Raw genomic sequence first — 21,043 nt, 5'->3', positions numbered from 1 at the left:
ACTTATGTATGTTAATTTCATGTTTTGAAGTATAATTATATAATCAGAGTAGACAACATAAAAGGCGAGGGGTGAGCCGCAAGAAGGTTAGAGATCAACTGTTTTCCACCTTCCGGAGGACTATATGCCTCTTTTATGAATTTATTTTTTCCATCATTTTCTAACAAAGATCAGATTAGTTACCAATTGAAAAATAAATAGTAAGCATACTGTTTTCCAAGACATTAGCATTTACCTGTAAAAGGGATACCCATGATAATGTCAGTCCAATTCGAATATCCTTTGAGTGGGCACCACTTGCTGCAAATTGAATGAATTATAAGAAATATTTGAAGACCAAAAGCCATAAACACTTTCACTAAGGTATGATGGACCAACATAAAAAATATTGGTAATGAAAAAATATAGAACTTTAGCAATTGTTCACTAATGAATGTCCCCATTCAACATAAGTGAAAGTTAACAAATAATCTTTTACATCAAAATAAACACACATATTTCTAGAAGCAACCCAAGAAAATATTTTGAATGCTAAAAATGTTATAAGATGCATTTAAGCTATTATATGATTGAAAGTAAGCCTAACAAATAGCTGCCTATTCGGCAATCATATGGAAGAAGGGAAGGAGAATTACGAGGAAACCTTGGGCCGAAAAGTGGAAAACTGGCTAGTTATACCGAGGCATGCCTTTGGAGTAGATCCAAAACCCATCTATTTCTAGGATCTCGTTATTAAGAAATGTGAACAGATAATAGCCTCACAGAAAAGGAAATATGTATCTAAAGGAGGTTGTGTCACACTAATCAAAACATTTGTTACCAATATCCCAGTATACTTCCTCTTTTTCTTTCAAATTGAAGGCAAAGGTTAGGACACATGGAACAAATTCAGAGAAATTTCTTATGGGGCAAGGTGGGGGGAAGAGGAACACCTGGTTAGATGGAAAGAAGTTTGAAGCCCAAGAAAGATGAGGGATTGGGTCTAGGATGTGTGTCCTGAAGAAAAAAATGGACTTATGGGTAAATAGCTTTGGAGGTTCCCTCACAAGTAATCCAGCTGTTGGGCAGCCACTATCAGTAGCGACCATGACTTGAACACCAACAGGTGGGGAAGCAACCTTAATCAGCACCAATACTCTATACAATCCTTGGACAAATATGTTTTTTAATCAATAACTGAAAATTCATTTATTAAAATTAAAGTATTACAAATAAAAAGGAGAGAGAAACTCTCTTAACTCTCCCCAAAACAGTAAACAAGATCACAACATGGACCAGAACATTTGATTCCTTTCCACCCCTTGTTTAGCCAGCACATCCGCAAAGCCATTAGCTTCTCTTTTCACCCAAATAGGCTTCAGTTCCATTCCTTGTGTCAGCCACTTGTACTTCCTTTTTTCATTGATATAATCCCACCAGCCCAACTCCTCTTTATGAAGCCAATTTATAACCAACTTTCAAATCCCCTTCTATTATCAGTTTTGAGATATTCAAATCCTTGGCTTTTTGAGCTCCTTCCACGACATCTAAAATCTCAGCCCTTAGTGAGTCTCCCACACCTAAGGGACTTGAAAAATGAGCAATTATTTTACCTTCATCATTTCTAAATACTCTTCCCATGCCTGAATGACCCAGATTTCCTTCATTGCTACCATCAAAGTGCAATTTAATGAAGCCGCGGAAAGGAGACCAAGATAGCCTCGTTACAGCTTTCAAAGGAACAGAATCAGCCACTTCCAACGTCGCATCAAATCAACAGCTAAAACATCCTCAAATAATTTTAGTGTTTTCACCCAATGTAACACTCTAATGGTGATGGGTGCACTTCAGATGTCTCTTGTCAGAGTACCTGTTTCCCCTTTGATTTGTAGAGATTAGGGCCGAATGCTCCACAGGCTGTTCAACTAGTTTTGTTTGAGTATCAACCTGCATCTCTTTTCTTCTCACCTCTTCATTCCTCACAAGGTAGTAGACACACATCTACAGTTAGGTTCTCCATCCGCATCTGAAGCCAGCTACATTGAGGAAAGATAAGAAGCATCAGAAGGGTCAATCTGCAAGTGTGAATTTGGCTATGGGTCAAAGTGATGATGGTTCAAAACACACATCTACAGTTACTTCCTCTTCCATGGGACAGACTTCTAATTCCCCTTGAACCGAGTCCTTGGGTTTTACTGCCGATGAGATAGAGGTACTTAGCCGGGCCCTAGCCCGTCTAAGGACCAATTCTCTTCCATCCTCCTCCCTTGCCAGATCAGGTATTGTCTCTGCCTTTAGTGCCACTAGTTCTATTGATCCTGCCTCTTGGGTTGTTGATTCTGGTGCAACTAACCACATGACACACATGTCTTCTCTATTTTCTTCCTATCATTTAATGTCTGGCCAAGATAAAATGAGGGTTGTTGATGGTTCTCTCTCTACCATCTCTAGGAAGGGAGTGGTTGACCTAAGCAAGGACCTCTCACTAAAATCTGTCTTGCATGTTCCCAATCTTTCTTCAAATTTCTTATCTGTTACCAAGCTTACCAAAAATTTGAATTGTAGCATAACCTTTTTTCCTACTCACTGTGTCTTTCAGGACAGTTTGACGAAGAGAACGATTGGGAGCGGTCATGAGTGTGGAGGTCTCTACTACCTTAATATAGACATCAGTTCGGCCTTGCAAACATCTGCTACGTGTAGTCAGTCCAATGTGGAGTCAATAGCTAGGTTACATCTATGGCATGCTAGGCTAGGTCATTTACCTTTTTCATCATTAGAAGTATTGTTTCCAGAACTATTCAAAAGTGCTTCAAGTCAAGAGTTAGTTTGTGAAGTCTGTCAACTATCAAAGTAATGTAGAACTGTTTATTCAACTTCAAGTAATGAAATTCGAGCTTCTTTTGACTTAGTCCACTCTGATGTTTGGGGTCCTTCTCCCATTATTTCTGTTGATGGCTTTCGATATTTTATCAGTTTTATTAATCACTATTCTCGATGCACATGGATATACTTATTAAAAGCTCAAGAGGAAGTGTCGCGGGTAACCATGACATTTTGCAAAATGATTAAAACACAATTTGGTACGAAGGTCAAACAATTCAGGTCAGATAATGCTGCAGAATATTTTGAAAGGTCTTTGAATCTGTTTATGGAGGATGCTGGAATGATTCATCAGTCATCTTGTGCTAGTACCCCCCAACAGAATGGGGTTGCTGAGCGCAAGAACAGGCACCTATTGGAGACTGCTCGAGCCTTACTATTTCAGCACAAAGTTCCTAAAAGCTATTGGTCTCAAGCAATCCTTACTGCATCATATCTGATAAATCGAATGCCATCCAAGGTATTGGGGATGAAAACTCCTTTCTCTGTTCTTTGCCCCCATCTTCCTGACTTTTCTCTTCCACCGAGAGTCTTTGGTTGTTATGCTTTATACATGTCAAGGATCCGAAGAAGACCAAATTGGATCCTAGGGCTACAAAGGAAATCTTTTTTGGGTACTCCCCTACTCAAAAGGGATACAAGTGTTATGATCCAATCAAGAAGAAAAAATATGTCACAAAGGATGTGGTATTCTTTGAGTCTCAATCCTATTTTCACTCTTCCCAGAATCCTATTCAGGGGGAGACTAGTGGGATGGAAGAGGATTCTTCTGTTTTCCCATTCTTTGTACCTCTCTCGACCTCAGGTCTTCCATCTTCTCCCCTTGATCCACCTAATTGTGGTATCTCGGGTGAATCTAGTGAGACTCCCATTGTACCAGCTACTACTAGTGATGTTGCAAATATTACTGAAGACTCCGGCAAGCTGCAAAGAGATATCAGAATCACCTACAACAGAAGGAAGAAGGGTCATCTAACTCATGACAGCGACCAATTGGACTCGGATCAACCTGGCTCAGAAACTCAAGGTAATCCTATCAGTTTCTCTGACTTAAATCTTCCTATTGCCCTTCGTAAGTCTACTCGTTCTTGTACTATCAAATACCCCATTGCTGATTTTGTGTCTTACTCACAGTTGTCTCCTCGTTATTGTTCTTTTGTGTCTGCTCTATCTTCTGTGCATGTTCCTACCAGGTATACTGAAGCAGTACCTGACCCAAAATAGAAAGAGGCTATGGATGAAGAAATGAAAGCCTTAATGAAAGCAAGGACTTGGGAATTAGTGGATCTACCAGAAGGGAAAGGCACTATTGGATGCAAGTGGGTGTTCACTGTGAAGCACAGGGAGGACGGGTCCATTGAAAGGTACAAGGCTAGACTGATAGCAAAAGGGTTTACTCAAAAAGAAGGGATTGACTACAAAGAAACCTTTGCTCCGGTGGCAAAACTCAATACAATCCGAGTTCTATTATCTTTAGCTGCAAATTTCTCATGGGAGCTACATCAGTTGGACGTGAAGAATGCTTTCTTGAATGGCGACCTACATGAAGAGGTGTTCATGGTTCCTCCACCAGGTTATGTCTTTGGCAAGAAGGTATGTAGACTGAGAAAGGCCCTTTACGGCCTTAAGTAGTCCCCTCGAGCTTGGTTTGAGAAGCTATGTGGAGTCATGAAGAAAGGGGGTTACACTCAAAGTGGAGCAGATCATACCCTATTCATAAGGAAGAGAAATGGCAAACTTACGGCACTTACTGTCTATGTGGATGATATGGTAATTACAGGGAAGGATCAGGAAGAGATTAAAAGACTAGAGGAGTATTTGGTTGCTGAATTCGAGATCAAAGATCTGGGCCAACTAAGATACTTTCTTGGGATTGAAGTTGCAAGATCCAAAGAGGGCATCTATATATGTCAACGGAAATACATCATTGATCTTCTTCAAGAGACAGGCATGATGGGGTGTAGGCCAGCCGATACTCCAATAGAACAGAATCATGGTCTACAGGTGTCAGTAGGAGAGGACTACCCTGATTAGGAAAAATACCAAAAGTTGGTGGGGAAATTGATTTACCTGTCCCTTACTCGTCCTGACATTGCTTATGCTGTACATGTTGTCAGTCAGTTCATAAACACTCCTAAGATCCCTCACATAAAAGCTGTGGAAAGGATCCTCAGATATTTGAAGTCTTGCTCGGGGAAAGGGATTCTGTTCAGGAAAAACAGTAAAATTGAAGTTGAAGGATATACTGATGCAGATTGGGTTGGCTCTGTTGGGGACAGGAAGTCTACCTCTGGGCACTGTACCTTTGTTGGAGGAAATTTAGTTACATGGAGGAGTAAAAAACAAAATGTGGTTGCAAGATCTAGTGCAGAGGCTGAGTACCGAGCTATGGCTCATGGTGTTGCTGAACTCTTATGGCTGAAAATCCTGCTTGGTGAACATGGAATAAAGATTGAGTGCCCTCTCAGGTTGTACTGTGACAACAAGGTAGCCATCAACATTGCAAATAACCCAACGCAACATGATAGAACAAAACATATTGAGATAGACCGTCACTTTGTTAGAGAAAGAATTGTCTCAGGAGAACTCTGCATTCCTTATACTCCCTCCGAGATGCAGATTGCAGATGTTCTGACTAAAGGGCTAGCTACAGTGAAATTCATGGACTTACTTGGCAAGCTAAACATGATTGACATCCATGCTTAGCTTGAGGGGAAGTGTTGGTTCAGCTGTCTTAGTTTGTATGTTTACCTTTTGTTGGGTCTTAAGTCATTAGTTAGTGGGCCTTGTTACTGGGCCTAATCTTACTTAATGTTTATTTCGACTAGGTGTCCCATCACTAATCAGGGGCAGTCTTGTCCATTCATGTAACATTATGTAATGCCTTTATATATAATAGATTAGGGCTGGCCGAATGGTTTACTGCCGCCCATTTCATTTCTGTTCCTCTTCTTCTCTCATTCGACAGCACTATTTCAGCAAACATGGCTAATTCATGCACTGTGAACAATGTACAATTTAAAATAATTTTCTCAATATTACCTAGAGAAACCTAGCAGAGGTCCTTTACACTTCAGACCTCAACCAAGAGGCCCCTCAACCAAGAGGCCCACCTCTACCACTCCTAGGAGGAAAGTTATCCCTACCGATGGTAGCTCCAAGGAAAATCTAGGGCCACCTAGAATGGAGGAGTTTTTAGTGATTCAAGAGGCTCCCCTATCTGGTTTTATAGTGGTCCCATAGGTGATGTAGATGCACTCAAAGCAGAAGTACCAGCCTTGTTGACCAGGTCTAGCATGGCTAAAAGAACACAACCTCATTTACTCAATTGTATGTGAGGGTTCAGCCAATTCCAATAAAGCCTGTGGAGATTAGCTCACTATCTCAGTAAGATAAAGAGAAAACCTGAGCTTTTTCCAACTTCCTTGAGGTAGATTCCAAATGAACTCAATCATTTAAAGCATGATTAGCCAGGAGAGAGGGGAAAGGATACAGTCTCTGGTACAGGATCCAAAGAGTCAAATTTGGAATTTCCAAAACTTGTCTTTTTTGTAATTTGAGATAGCAGGGGTATTTTGGTCAATCTACATGCATATGGGATCCACACTAATAGTGTTGGGACTTATTGGCAAAAAAACTACAGATCTATCCCTTTTTTTGAAGAGTAAAAATAAAAAGAGGGATGAAAGGTCTAGAATAGGAACACATCAATGCACAATCACTCAATCAGACAGTATGCATTTCTTCTTGAGCCTAGGAGCTCTGCACTTATATCTTCCTTACACACTTTCAAATTATATATAAAAGGAATTTTATTAAAAAAAAAAATTCTGGTTACAACCAGAAACAAGGTGTTAAAGCAACACCTCAAGGCATAAACACAATTACTCACAAAATACACTCAGAATTGCAATTTTGCAACTCAAGAATTTCCAAAAATCTATCCCCAAAATCCAGGCATAATTATACCTTTCATGAATGGCATGGTTAAATGCTTTTGCAAGCCACCTTCCAGTTTCTTTGATGGTGTAGAATTAAGTTTTCCTCTTGACTGAACCTAGTAAGAACAAACTATAAGAACACAAACCCAAAAGAACAAAATACCTTGAAAGTTAAGATCCACTTGAGAACATATACCTGTGCCTCAGGATTCATTCCAAGAGCAAGCAAAGCCCCCAGAGCTTCAGCAAAGGCATCCCTGACAGAGGAGACAGGATCTTCAAGAGCCTAGTGAAACAAGGCATTAATTAAGACGAGAAACCAATGTGTAAAAGATGGACCTCTATTTTAATAAAATTAAACAGAATTCAATCAACACAAACAAACAAAAAAAGAGGGGTCAGAGGAAAAGAAATGTAGATGAAGATTTGCCTTGACACAATAAGAGGCTGAATTGTCAAGCTCTGCAGTTGACAGACCAGGCCCCCCTATGTTGGCCAATGTCTTCAGACATCTAGCAGCTGCAATTCTAACAAGAAATGACTTATCTCCAACACCTATCCTCATGATGAGACGATAAGCCTCAGAATATGCTGCAGAAGCAGCATTACCACCTGAACCTTCCAATGCACTCTGGAGCATTTGTAGAGCTTCTTGTCTCACAAAGTCCTGAAATTGCAAATATATGCATCATGCAAAACTTTAAAAAAGAATAAGAAGAAAGAAGAAAAAATAGTAAGATGAGAATGAATAACTATCTGGTATCAAAAGATATCAACTTTGGACTACAAAACCATTAAGTAAATTATTAACTAAAAATGAAGTATACCACTTACAACTTTCATTAGGAACAAAAACGACACCAATTTTGAAGGAAAAGAGAAAACAAGGATTCCAACAGAAGAACCATACACTCTTCAGTGCATCAACTCCACAACAATCAAAATAAAATGTTGTTAACAGTGAAGGTTTTAAAGAATAAAAGTTCAAATAGGAGTATGAGAAAAATTCCATACATCATGGTAAAAAATAGAAGGTTCATCAGATCAATAAAAAGCTTTGCTATTGACCAAGCATGTTGGTTTTTGGTGAAAATAAAATAACTTAAGAGCCATAACTGATAGACCAAGAAAATATAATTTATAGAAGGAGAAAAACAAAAATACTTTTTGAAAACATAATTCAAGTGACTTTTTTTTTGATAAATAACATCAATTCCATTAAAATAATGAATAGATACAAGAAGATCCCCTTAGAGGCACGAGAAGCAGCCTCTCCAAAAAGCAAATACACAAACTACAACAGAGAAAACATGAATGTTTAAATTAAAACAATAGTTACAATTGTGCCCAGAACAATGTTAACCTAATTATCCCTTGTTTTGCCAAGACATCAGCAAAAGCATTAGCTGATCTCCCAACCCATTGTACTGTTATAGACATATTTCTTGTCAGCCATTTGAATTTCTTTAACTCATTTTTGTAGCCCCAAGTAACATCCTCTGGATTATTTAACCAGTCCACCACTGTCTTAGAGTCTCCTTCAATCAGAAGCTGCTCCACGCCCACTTCTTTTGCAAGAAGTATTCCTTGTATTGCAGCTAGCAGTTCTGCCCAGATAGAGTTCCCAACTCCTAAAGGGCCAGAGTAGATTAAGACAACCTATCCAGCCTCATTCCTCAGTACACCTCCCATCCCAAAGGGACCCAGGTTACCCTGGCTACTCCCATCAAAATTCAGCTTCAAAGAACCAAGAGGAGGGGGGACCCAGCTAGTCACTGCCCTTCCCTTGTAGGAGGAACAGCTTGCTACCAACAATCAGTAAAAGTAAAATGGGTAAATAATTCTAGAGTCTTTAACCAATGTAAAGACCTGGACAAAATGGCATAAAGACATCATGTTTACTTCCAATCCTTCCAAAATCGTGTTTACTTTACCACGCCACACTTCCCAACACAAAGACATAACCTTGGAGGGACCGGCCTACACCAGACTTCTTTGAAAGGGAAACTCTGATGAGAGAGATTGGCAGAGGAACTTGAAAAAGGAACCACCCTTTGGGGTGAATGGCCCAAATCCTTTTATCAGATTTCGAGGGATCCAACCAAACCTTATCAAGGAGACCTAGAAGAATAGACAAACACTCAATTTCCTCAACCCTTAATCCTCTACGGAAACCAAAATCCCAAGACAAAGTTGGTAAGGATAAATTCGACGGAAGGAATTTTGAGATCACCTCATTTTTATACAAGAAAACAGAGTAGAATGAAGGAAAAAGGTCTTTCAAAGGGAGATCTCCAACCCAAATGTCCTCCCAAAACCTGAACAAGCATTATACCTGACACAGCTAAGGAACTGCAAAAGAACCTTGTGAATTGCTTTCCAAGGTGTGGCTAGGTTAGCCCTCCTTGATGCACCAGCATCCCAACCACTCTCTGAACATCCATGAATACTCTTCACTACTTTGTGCCAGAGTCTATCCCGCTCCAGAGGCCATCTCCACAATCACTTCCCTAACAGAGCTGTGTTCTTTTTAAGCACATTCCCGAGCCCTAACCCTCCCTCCTCTTTGCTTCTACCCACAACCCCCCCCCACTTAATTAAATGGTCTTTTTTACCTTCTCCCGGTTCCCACAAAAAATCTCTCATCAATTTTTCCAACTTCTTCGCTTCCCTAGACGGTATCCTAAAGACAGAGAGATAATAGGTAGGTAGATTCATGAGGGTAGCTTTTATCAAAGTGATCCTCCCACCCAAAGAGATATAATTTTTCTTCCAAACAGCTAGTCTCTTTTCTAACTTCTCCAAGATTGAGGTCCAGAACCTACTCTCCCTAGGGTTTGCTCCCAACGGAAGCCCTAAGTAAGACAAAGGCCAGGAGGAAATGGAGCACTCAAGACAGCGTGCAATCGCCTCAACCTCCTCAAAAACTAAATTTACTCCGGCTATGCAGCGTTTTCCTAGATTGATTTTCAAATTAGAGACTCCTTAAAAAACTGTAATCAATTCTTTCAAATTTTCCACCTTCTCACTGAAACCTCCCTCACAGAAGATCATCAAGTCATCTGCAAACTGAAGGTGAGTAATTGGAATTCGGTTTGTGCCTACTCTCCAACCCCTTATCACATTTTCCCTATCAGCCCTAGCGATAATTCGACTAAACACATCAGCTACCAAGGTAAAGAGGAAGGGTGAAAGTGGGTCCCCTTGTTTGATTCCCCAACTAGCTGGAAAAAAATCCCTCACCACCCCGTTACTAGGATGAAATAGTGACAAGAGCTAACACAACCAGCCATCCAACTGCACCATCTTTCCCCAAACCCACACTTCCTCAAAACCTCTAGTAGGAACTACCAGTCCACCAAATCTTAGGCTTTATCCATATCAAGCTTACAAACAAAGCCTCTCTGCTTGGACCTCTTCATCTCTTCCACACATTCATTGGCAATCATAATCTGATCAATTATCTGACGCCCTTGGATGAAAGCCCCTTGAGCCTGACTAATAATGGAGGGGAGGATTTCTTTAATCCTTAAAGACAAGACCTTGGCCAGGATTTTATAAATACTAGTCACCAACTAATTGGCCTAAAATCGTTAGGACGGAGAGCATCAACCTTCTTTGGAACTAGGGCCAAGAATGTGGAATTAATGCCTCGACTGACTATATGCTTCTCTGCGAACTCATAATTCAAGTGACTTTAAGACAAAAGAAAATTGAAAACAGAATTCATGGAAAAACAAAAATATATGTGCTTACATTCCCTATGCTCTTCTCTTAGTTTTCCTTTGTAATGAACTGGACCTTCATGTCAAAGGATTTTAAGACATTCAACTAGGTTATATTTTGACGAGACAGCATTTCTCTGTTGGGTAGTCATTTTTGTACATGTTAAGTTTAGCATTAGTTTTGTCAAGTGAGGGCATTTTGTCCTCTTAGTCCTTTTCTATATTCTGATTTGACATATGTTACTCTTAACAATACAAGGAAGAAAGAGATGCTAACTTCTTCACTGATGCATTGGCTAAACAGGGGGTGGGAAGGAATCATCTATTTTGGGCTTTGTTGTACTTGTAACATGATTTATCTATTGAGGGAGAACTAGAAGAGTTTATCTCTTCCATTATCTCTCTTTGTATCTCTTTGTTTTAATCTAATGAATCTGAAAAAAAAAACACAATACAAGGGGGAAAGGATGAAAAACAAACTGAATCAAATTTTTGTGAGCTATAGACACCCCTTCTCTTATTTTTTGCACACATTTCCCTATTATTTTGACTCCCAAGTGCATAATAGTGCCTCAGTTAACTTCCAATCAAAAGATAAATAAATAAATAATAATAATAGTATTTCAGGTAACATCCTTAAGCTTTACTTGATTTGCATGTCCCCTATCTTTTTGAACATCATAAAGAAGATCCTTGCTCAAAACCAGCTCAAATGTAAGAACATCAGTGAGGAGGCAGAAGAGAACAGAAATCATCTTCCCATGAGTGGTAATGGAAAAAAAAATCAATGTTTTAAGACTCAGACCTGAGCAAAAACTGGAATGCTCTCTGGGTCCCAGTTTTACCGGTTAACTGCGTGGTTTGCCTGTCCAATCCACCAAAACCGTCATTTAACTGGGACACAGAAAGGCCACTGGTTCACGGTTTTCATAGTCCAACCATCTGGTCCGGGCCGAGTCTTAAAAAATGGGAAAAATATCCAGTGATCCAAAATTTAAAATATACCAGATAAAAAAAGGAAAGGTTATGAAACACTTTTTCATACAAAAGAATAAAGAGGGCCAAAAATCCAATTATGTAAGTAAAAGATGCAAAAACTGAAAGTAACCGAAGAGCATGAGGAGAGAAAAATAGGGAGGGGAAAGAATTAGAATACTACCTCATAAAATTTCATCAGTTTTGCTGCAATATTTGTTGTTTCAAGTAAACCTGAAGTAATTTTTCTCCCAAAAAGTCGGTATAATTCCCCCAAGCACTGTGCTGCTCCTATCAAATAATAACAAGAAAATTAAACCAGAACCAAAGAAGAAATCACAACATAAACAAAACCAAAGAAGTTAACACCAAAATCACCAAGGGGTGGCGATTTTGTTAGATTAAAGATTTCATTCATTTCAACATGTTCAGAAAAATGATGTAACAAAAATAAAGACGTTGAGATGAATGAGTGGGAAAAATAAGGATAGGATCACAAATGAAATTATTCAAAGTAACTCAGATAGGTGCTAAAATGACGAAAAGTAGACTAAAATAGTTTGGTCATCTGCAAATAATAACATCAACAGCACCAGTGACAAGAAAGTAATCTGTCACAAGATGGAAGGCTTAAAGAGCAAAGGGAAGACCAAAAAAGACATGAGTTAAAATAGTGAGAGTTGAGAAATGGTTCAAAGGCCTGCAATTCAATAATAGATAATGAACATTGGCACTTGTTGGTGTGAAAATTTTAATAAATTCTCATGCAACATAATTCACTCAATCAAGTGATTGAGTTTTTATTATTTTGGGTAAGACTCATTCAGGGAATCATACGGATTGTTCCCCTTAATTACATCTCCACAAGAAAGTAGAGAACACCTTTTGATTCTGACTTGGAGAAATGGATGCATAGAACAAAAGAAAAGAACAATAAGGTACTTAAAAAGAACTTTTCATTTGCTTTTCTTTTACATCAAGTGTACAAGAATGGGAAGAAAGAAAAAGAAAATACAATTGAGAAACTATACAGCAATATATTTCTCTTTTTTTTAATACAAAGAAAATCTCCCTCCCACTCCTTTCTTCACAATAAATTATAGTCAATCAGATGAATTCTGATTGTAGACAGCCTTAATCCTTGGATTTTTGCATACGAAAAGGGGAACCGTAGTCAATCAAACTGAATATTTGATTGTAGACGATTTTCATCCCTTTGCTCTTCATTTTCATATGAAGGGAACCATAAGCCTTCAAGAATCAGACTGTAAATGGTTTAAACCCTAACTTTGTCTTGAAAGAGGAACCATGATCAACCAAGTAGAGGCACCTAGTTGTAGATAGTTTATTTCCCTCTACTCTTCATTTTCCTTTGAAGGGAACCATAATCAGCCTTTGAGAATTAGACTATAGATGGTTTAACCCCTAACTTTGTCTTGAAAGAGGGACCATAATCAACCAAGTAGAGGCACCTGATTGTAGATGTTTTATTTCCCTCTATTTCCTTTTTCAAAAGTAAAAATAAAAGAGAGAGAAAGAAGGATACATAGTAGAAGGCATAAATAGGAAGTATTCACAGAGAGGACTTTCCTTTTTCTACCTATATTAGTGAGACTTTTCCTTCCTTGCCTTCCCTTAAGCACTTCTCTTTTCTTCTCTCCTTATCTTTGCTTTTCTTAAGAATCTCTTGTGAAAATTTTCTCCGAAGAGTCTCTCTTTGTTTTTCTAGCTTCCCCTTAAGGAGCTTAAATAGGGAGTGGGGTAGTAATATAACTACCTCCTCCTCCTAGGTAATGAACACCTGTCTCTCCCACTTAAAGAGAGGGAACTCCCAATCGGGATACTTTTTATTTTTAATGATTTGGCTAGCAGACTAGCCAACCCACTTATTTGAGTTCTAATTTATTAAATATTATTTGGATTAAAAAATAATGCCTTCAATAGCACTGAACACAATGGAATAGTTGAACAAGATTCGTGTATAATTGGAATAAGGTTTAGTTGAGTAGAGTTGAATTGAGCTAAGATATTTAATCCCTTTGTAGATTGCAATTTGATGTATGTGAAATTACTCAAATGACCCTTAAAGGTTTTGCCATAGTGCTATCAAATTAGAAATGCAGAATCTCTCATTTCAACAAACCCATCCTTTTAGACTCTAATAAACCTAGTTGAAAATTACACCTATAGTAATTCAGATAATGCAAGAAAAGAAGAAAAGAGAGAAAGAGAAAGAAGAAAGAAGTTTCAGCAATAGGTTGTAGAAGAAGAAAAGAAGGGAAGAGAGAAAAGAAGAATTTGAACCTCTCTCTCTAGCCCCCTTTCATCACTTTTATTAATAATTCTAAGTCTGAGTACAATTACTTGGATGCCCTTAATGGGGTGGCCAGCACTAAATAAGTAATTAAAGAAAATAAAAGAAGGCCCATAACTAAGAAACATAACTTTTAAATACTACTTAAAAGAAACAAAAAATATTAAGGCCCATTCGGCCCATTCTCACTACACTCCCCCTCAAACTAAGCATAGATGTCAATCATGCCCAGCTTGCTTACATAATGTTGAAGCTTTGCCTTTGGGACTCCCTTAATTAGAAAGTCTGCTAATTGCTCTTCTAATGCAATGAAAGGTAGGCAAACGTCTCCTAAAGCCACTCTCTCCCATATAAATTGCTTGTCTACCTAAATGTGCTTAGTTCTATCATGCTGAACTGGGTTGTGAGAAATGTTAATAGCAGCTTGGTTATCACAATACAACATCAGTGGCTCATCACATGAAACGCCCATCTAATAAAGGAGAAATCTAAGCTATAACAATTCGAAAACACCATGGGCCATAGCTCTATACTCTACCTCAACTGAAGATCTAGCAACCACTAATTGCTTTTTGCTTCTTCAAGAAACGATATTTCCAATTACCATAGCAAAATATCCTGATGTGGATCTCCTGACATCCACATTTCCTGCCCAATCAGCATCTGTATATGCTTCTACCTTAATGTGTCCATGTTTAGCAAATAATATACCCTGCTTGGGGGTTCCCTTTAGGTAGCATAACACCCTTTCTGCAGCAGCCATATGTGTCTCTAAGAGCATGCGTGAACTGGCTGATGACACTCACAGCATATGAAATGTCTAGACAAGTCATACATAGATAAAGAAGTTTCCCCAGTAATCTCTTAAACACTCCCCTGTCAAGTAAAAGTTCTCCATCATTAGCTGAGAGTTTATGATAAATATGAATAGGGGTAGAGGCAGGTTTAGCACCAAATTTTCCAATCTTAGTAAGAAGGTCTAACACATACTTCAGTTGAAAAATAAAGATACCTTCCTTGGACCTAGCAACCTCAATGCCCAGAAAATACCGCAACTCCCCTAAATCTTTAATTTCAAATTCAGAATTGAGAAATTTCTTGAGAGCACTAACTTCTTCTATATCACTACCAGTAACCACAATATCATCTACATAAACTATAAGAAATGTCACCAAAGTGCCTTTTCTCTTAACAAAGAATGTATGATCATATTGAGTCTGAGTGTAGCCAAACTGAACAAGAGCAGCCCTAAACCTGTCAAACCAAGCACATGGAGATTGTTTCAAGCCATAAAGTGATTTCTTCAATCTACACACCTTACCCTACAATTCCTTGTCATATATACCAGGAGGAAGGGACATATAAACCTCTTTAGTGAGATCACCATTCAGGAATACATTCTTAACATCAATAGATATAGAAGCCAATCATATCTCACTACTAAGGATAAAAGAACTCTCACCGAAGTCATCTTAGCAACTGGAGAAAAGGTCTCAATGTAATCTACCCCATATACCTGGGTATATCCCTTGGCAACAAGCTGAGCCTTATACCTCTCAATTGACCCATCTACACGATACTTGATAGTGAAAACCCACTTGCACCCAACAGATTCCTTCCCAGCTGGCAAGTCAATAATATCCCAGGTATTGTTTTTATGAAAGGCTTCTATTTCAATACTTATTGTATCCTTCCAATCAGGTGTGGCAAAAGCTTCTGAAACAAACTTTGGGATGGATTGAGAGGAAATGGAGGCTAGAAATGCAAAGTAGGATGGGGACAACAAGATATAGGAAAGGTGTTTGGAAATACAATGAGTTGTACATTTCTTCTTACTTTTTCTCAAAGAAATGGTTAGGTTAAGGTATGGAAACGAGGGTGTTGGTGGAGGTGATGGACATGTCCTCTCTTCAACAATCGGGAGCGCTTGATACTCAATTGGAGGTATGGGATCAACCTGTGTTTGCCTTAGCCTTTGTTGTTGGTACCACCTCTGGAGAATAGGATGAGTGGAAACAACTTGAGGACTAGCAAGAGGAGAGTGAGGAGCAAGAGGGGAAGACCTCAAAGGAGAGGATCCCTCCATGGGAATGGGGGTAACTGCGGAGGGCTCGACACAAAACTCAACTGGAGTTGGCAAAGGGATAAAGAAAACAAGTCGAGAGATCTCTCCCCCTCAGAAGGATGGCTATAAAAAGGAATTAACTCTGCAAAGGTGACATCCCTGGAAACAAACTGGGTGTCACTAATGGGATCAAAACAACGGTACCCTTTCTGTGTGGAGGCGTAACCAAGGAAGAAACACTTCTGAGCCTTGGGGTCAAACTTATGTCCTTTGGAACTGGCAATGTGGACATCACAAGTGCAACCAAAGACTCTCAATGGAATAGAGAAAATCTCAACATCAAGAAAGAGGACTCCAAAAGGAGATTCTAACCCCAAGACTCGAGAAGGCATCCGGTTAATAAGGTAAGTAGCTATTAAAACTGCATCACTCCAAAACTTCACAAGAACATGGGTAGCAAAACGAATGCTCCTTGCATAATGTGTCTGCTTTTTCTCTCCGCTACTCCATTTTGTTGTGGAGTGCGGGCACAAGAACTCTGATGAATAACCCCAAACTTCTCAAGATAGGAGGTAAGGTCCTTCTCAAAATATTCCTTAGCAGTGTCTAACCCATAGTTTTCAAGGCGCCAAGGCAAGGCTGGGTGTTAGAGGAGTGCCTTGTCGCCTTGTCGCCTAGGCGATGGATTTTTTTTAAAAGTAGTTCAGGTTTTAAAGTCTTTGAGGGTTCAATACAGCATTTAGCAATGTTTGTATTGATTAAATCCTAACAAATAAGAAAATAATGAAAACAAATTAGTATATAAACACACAAAATGAATATTTTAGTGTAATAGTGCCTATTTTATAATTATAATGTCAAAAAATAAAGAACGAAAAATATTTTACAATACATAGTACAAAGTTGCTTGGCGATTAGGCGAGGCGAGCCTCAAAGGGCACCTTGTCACCTAGGCATCCGCCTAGGCGTCACCTCGAGAACTATGGTCTGACCGAAATATTTTGATGCAGGTGTTAAACTGAGCGAGTATGCGTTCATGGAACTGTTGCACAAGTTTAGGCACTTCAGCCCGAGAATGCATAAGGTAAATCCAAGTATATCATTAAAAATCATCAATAAACAAGATGACATATATATACCCACCCATACATGGTAAAAGGTAAGGCCTCCATACATCAAAGTGAACAATATTAAAAGGAATAGTTGATATTTTATTACTTGAAAGATAAGTGCCCTTGCAATGCTTTGAGAACTCACAAGGCTCACAATGAAGACTCGATAGACTAATTCCTTTAAATAACTCTGGAAACAACTGACTCAATGAAGAAAAGGACAAATGACCCAAACAACTATGACATAATATAATACGACTAGTGGACTCTAAAACAAATGCAATTCTCTTAGCTTGTTCTTGGCTCTGCTCAGGCATGTCTAATTGATAGATCCCATTCGCCTCATGGCCACTACCAATCACCTTCTGAGATTCCATGTCCTAAAAAACACAATATGATGGAATGAAAAGGTCACACTACAATTCAGGGATTTAGTCAAATTACTAACTGAAAGCAAATTGGTATTAAGTTTAGGTACATGAAGGACAGATGATAAAGTCAAGGCATTAGAGGTCTTAATGTCTCCCTTTCCCATGATAGGGGCTAGGGAGCCATCAGCAAGGGATATCTAATCCCGACCAGAAAGAAGTTGGTAAGAGGTGAATAACTGTGAAACACTGGCCATATGGTCAGCATCAAAATCAATTATCCAAGAGGTTTTATGAGTACCTGAGACAGAAGCATGATGTGCAGTGGCACGAATACCTGAGTGAGCATATGCAAAGTAAGGAACAGTCTTTGAAGGAGTTGTAGCAGTGGACTCCAAATGACTGATGATTCGGCCATACTTCTCATATTCAGCCCTAGCGGCTGCAAGCTGTTCTCCCATTGACTTCTCTCCACCTTGTCCTTGTTGGCCTTGTGAAGAGGTGGCTACATTTGCATTTCCACCTTTTCCAATTTCAACCCTTTTTCCACCATTTTCTCTCTTGAATTTGGCAGGAACGAGCTATGGATACAGCTTCCAACATGTGTCTTTAGTGTGTTTAGGCTTCTGACAGTATTCATAGATAACATCTTTCTTCCCAGTGTTAACCTTCGGCTTCATCCCAGCATTAGCATAGTGTTCAACCTACGGCTCAACAGGCTGAACCTGTCTTCTACTCTCCTCACTGCTCACCATAGCATATGCCTGAGACAAAGTCACCTCATCCTTTGCTAAAACATTTTGCCTCACAATATCATACTCTGAGTTGAGTCCGGTGAGGAACTCAAAGACCCGATTTCTCTCAATCAACCTCCTATATGTTTCTGCATCCTTTGTGCAACTCCAAACAATAGTCTCCATCAAATCAATCTCTTGCCAAAGAGATTTCAGCAAAAAGAAGTAGGCTGCTAAGGGTTTCTCCCCTTATCTAAGATTATTCACATCATGCTTCAATTTATAGGCCCAAGTAACATTAAGCTTTTAGGGATAGGTCTCTGTGACACTATCCCACACTTCTTTTGCAGTTTCCATCCACGAGTAATGCTTACTAATGTGTGGTTGCATAGATTTCACTAACCAACCCACTACTGTGTAATTTTCCTACATCCACCTTTCATAGGTAGGATCATCCTCCTCTGGTTTCTTCTTGCTCCCGGTAATATAACTCCATTTTCCTCTACTACAAACATGTATCTTAATAGATTGAGACCAAGTAAATAATTGGTCCCATCTAGCTTCATAGTAGTCATAGCCCCAAAAAGATTCTCCACTAACCCACCATGTCCAAACCCGAAATCTGTGGAATATTTGGTCTCTCCTCCAGTTTGCACCATTGAGTAAACGGATGCAAATAAAAATCAAATTAGAGCTTTACTAGGCTAAATTTACTGTGTTAAGCAAAGACCAACCTTTCAACCCTCCAAAATTAGGGTTTCACAGGGTCCTATGGAATGGGAAGAAAGAGAGAAACTTTAACCAACCCTTCCAGAGGTTCCAAAATCCAATCCAACCAAAACTGCCCCTAATAGAAATCAAAAGGCTTACCTTTGGTCTCCAAGCGCCTGGTTAAAACTATCTTTACGACCTATAACAAGTTTTCTCCAGTTATCTAGGATTTTCAAGAAAAAGCTCCAAGAACCTGTCCTGGGCTTCAACTAAGGATGAAAAACCTCCACAAAACTCTCTAAAAGCCTTCCTAACTGGGATGCATATTGATTAACCGATCAGTTCTCCATACACACTATGTATGGGCAAAGAAATGAGAAAAAAGTCAAAAGTGAGAACCTGCTCTGATACCAAGTTGAATTACACCTACAGTGATTCAGATAATGCAAGAAAAGAAGAAAATATAGAAAGAGAAAAAAGAAGAAAGAAGTTTCAGCAATAGGTTGTGGAAGAAGAAAAGAAGGGAAGAGAGAAAAGAAGAATTCAGACCTCTCTCTCTAGCCCCCTTTCATCACTTTTATTAATAATTCCAAGTTTGAGTACTAAAGAAATAATTAAAGAAAATAAAAGAAGGCCCATGACTAAGAAACATAACTTTTAAATACTACCTACAAGAAATAAAGAACACTAAGGCCCATTCGGCCCATTCTCACTACAGTTCTTTTCCTCCTATCTTGGATGTTAACCATTGATGAATTTAGAGGAATTTCAAGCAACAATTTGAGGGAGAACCCACCTGAAATTTTGGTGGAAACTCTTTAGGAAATCCTGGGCTGTCATGAATAGGAGGATGGTTCAGGGACGATGAAGGGAAAGTGGAAACCCTATTTTCAGGACTGATAGAAGTAGGGGACTTGGCAAGAGAAGAAATAACAGACTTACTACAAGGCCTGAAACTAGCAAAACAGCAGGGGTTTAAGAACATGGAAATGGAAGGTGATCCAAAATTAGTAATTTACTGAATAAATGACAGCAATCCAGGTGTGTGGAAGTTCAGACATCTAATTAGAGAAATAAAGAGCTTAGCAAAGGATCCCGAAGCAAGCTTCAAGTGGGTCAAGAGAACAGCAAATGGGATGGCTGCTACTTTGGCAAAACAAGGGGTACATAGGGATCAACTTTTGTGGGCAGATTGGAATAATTTTGTAACTTTTGAAAAGATTTGCTTCTCATAATCTGTACTATTTTTCTTCCTTATAATGAAATGAATTCCATTGATTACTGGCCAAAAAAAGAACCCACCTGAAATTCTCTAGACCTCACCTTGAGAACCACCTTATAGAGAGTAACCCATCTCACTCCAAAATGGAGATTTCAAACAGCTAAAGATGAAACCAAGGTCCAACCAGTTATGGAGGAGTTTTACTCAAGACATACGGAAGCAACCTCTTTTCTTATAAGTTATAGAAACTACCTTTCTGGCCATCAATAACACCCCCTTGGAGATGCTGATTTCTGAGGCTGAGGTGCAAGCCCTCCAAATGGGCATGCATTTATGTAACAAAACAATCAGAAATCGTCTCTAGTCATTTAAGGGGATTCAGCTAATGCTTATCTTGTGGACTGAGACTTCCTTGAGGAGATTGTTGAAATGTATGCTCATAAGAGGCATTTTAGTCTCTCAATATAGCATTGTATTTCCCCTGTTAAGAATCACTTAACAGGGGCATTTTTTTAACTTTGGCATGTTCTAAAGAAGCAAATAACAGTGCAGGTCGATAAGGAGAAGAAACTAGTTCATATCTTCTTCCTTTAGACCCTTCCTCTCTTATTTTCCTTGTTTCTTGTTCCCTACCGTACAAGACAGCTTCTCGACCATTTTCCCTTCTTTTTCTCCTGTTTTCTCCCTTTATTCTCTAGTTGTAATATCGTATCAGAGCTGTGAACTCGACTGCCACTGTTCACACCTCTTTTCTGCGCCCTAGGAGTTAAGAACTCCTTTTCGAGACAAGCAGCAAAAGGAACTTAAAAGGACTCATCGTCCATCAGAAAAGAGACTTCAGTGCCTTAAGTTGGCTGGTTTAAGGTGTTTGTGATGGTGTACTAAGCCTCCCTTGCTGCAGCCCTAGACATGAGTACAGGTAATGTGTAGTGCGGCTGCTTTTCAACAGTGTGTGCTGTTGAGTTTGGTGTGTTGTGGTGTGGGAACTCAATTCCTATGGTGTGGAGTTTTTTG

At 39.1% G+C, this 21,043-nt stretch overlaps 1 protein-coding gene across 6 annotated transcripts in view; it reads right to left on the bottom strand.

Moving 5' to 3' along the window:
- The window catches only part of SWEETIE (HEAT repeat-containing protein), a 167,935-nt gene that overhangs the window by 144,025 nt on the left and 2,867 nt on the right, over window positions 1-21,043 (bottom strand). For 3 of the 6 annotated variants that reach the window (XM_088985204.1, XM_088985208.1, XM_088985209.1), the window contains exons 3-7: window positions 11,688-11,794; window positions 7,234-7,470; window positions 7,000-7,089; window positions 6,832-6,919; window positions 236-300 (exon numbers count right to left, since the gene is read on the bottom strand). In XM_088985204.1, the coding sequence (XP_088841330.1) occupies window positions 236-300; window positions 6,832-6,919; window positions 7,000-7,089; window positions 7,234-7,470; window positions 11,688-11,794 (587 nt within the window). The remainder of the gene's footprint in view (window positions 1-235; window positions 301-6,831; window positions 6,920-6,999; window positions 7,090-7,233; window positions 7,471-11,687; window positions 11,795-21,043) is intronic. The other 3 variants (XM_088985207.1, XM_088985210.1, XM_088985205.1) reach the window with 2 other exon arrangements.

Source organism: Nelumbo lutea, chromosome 4, assembly GCF_056320005.1.
Source record: "Nelumbo lutea isolate HS-2025 chromosome 4, American lotus-T2T, whole genome shotgun sequence".
In the NCBI taxonomy this organism is placed as follows: domain Eukaryota; kingdom Viridiplantae; phylum Streptophyta; class Magnoliopsida; order Proteales; family Nelumbonaceae; genus Nelumbo; species Nelumbo lutea.
This window is presented reverse-complemented; position numbering and strand designations above follow the sequence as displayed.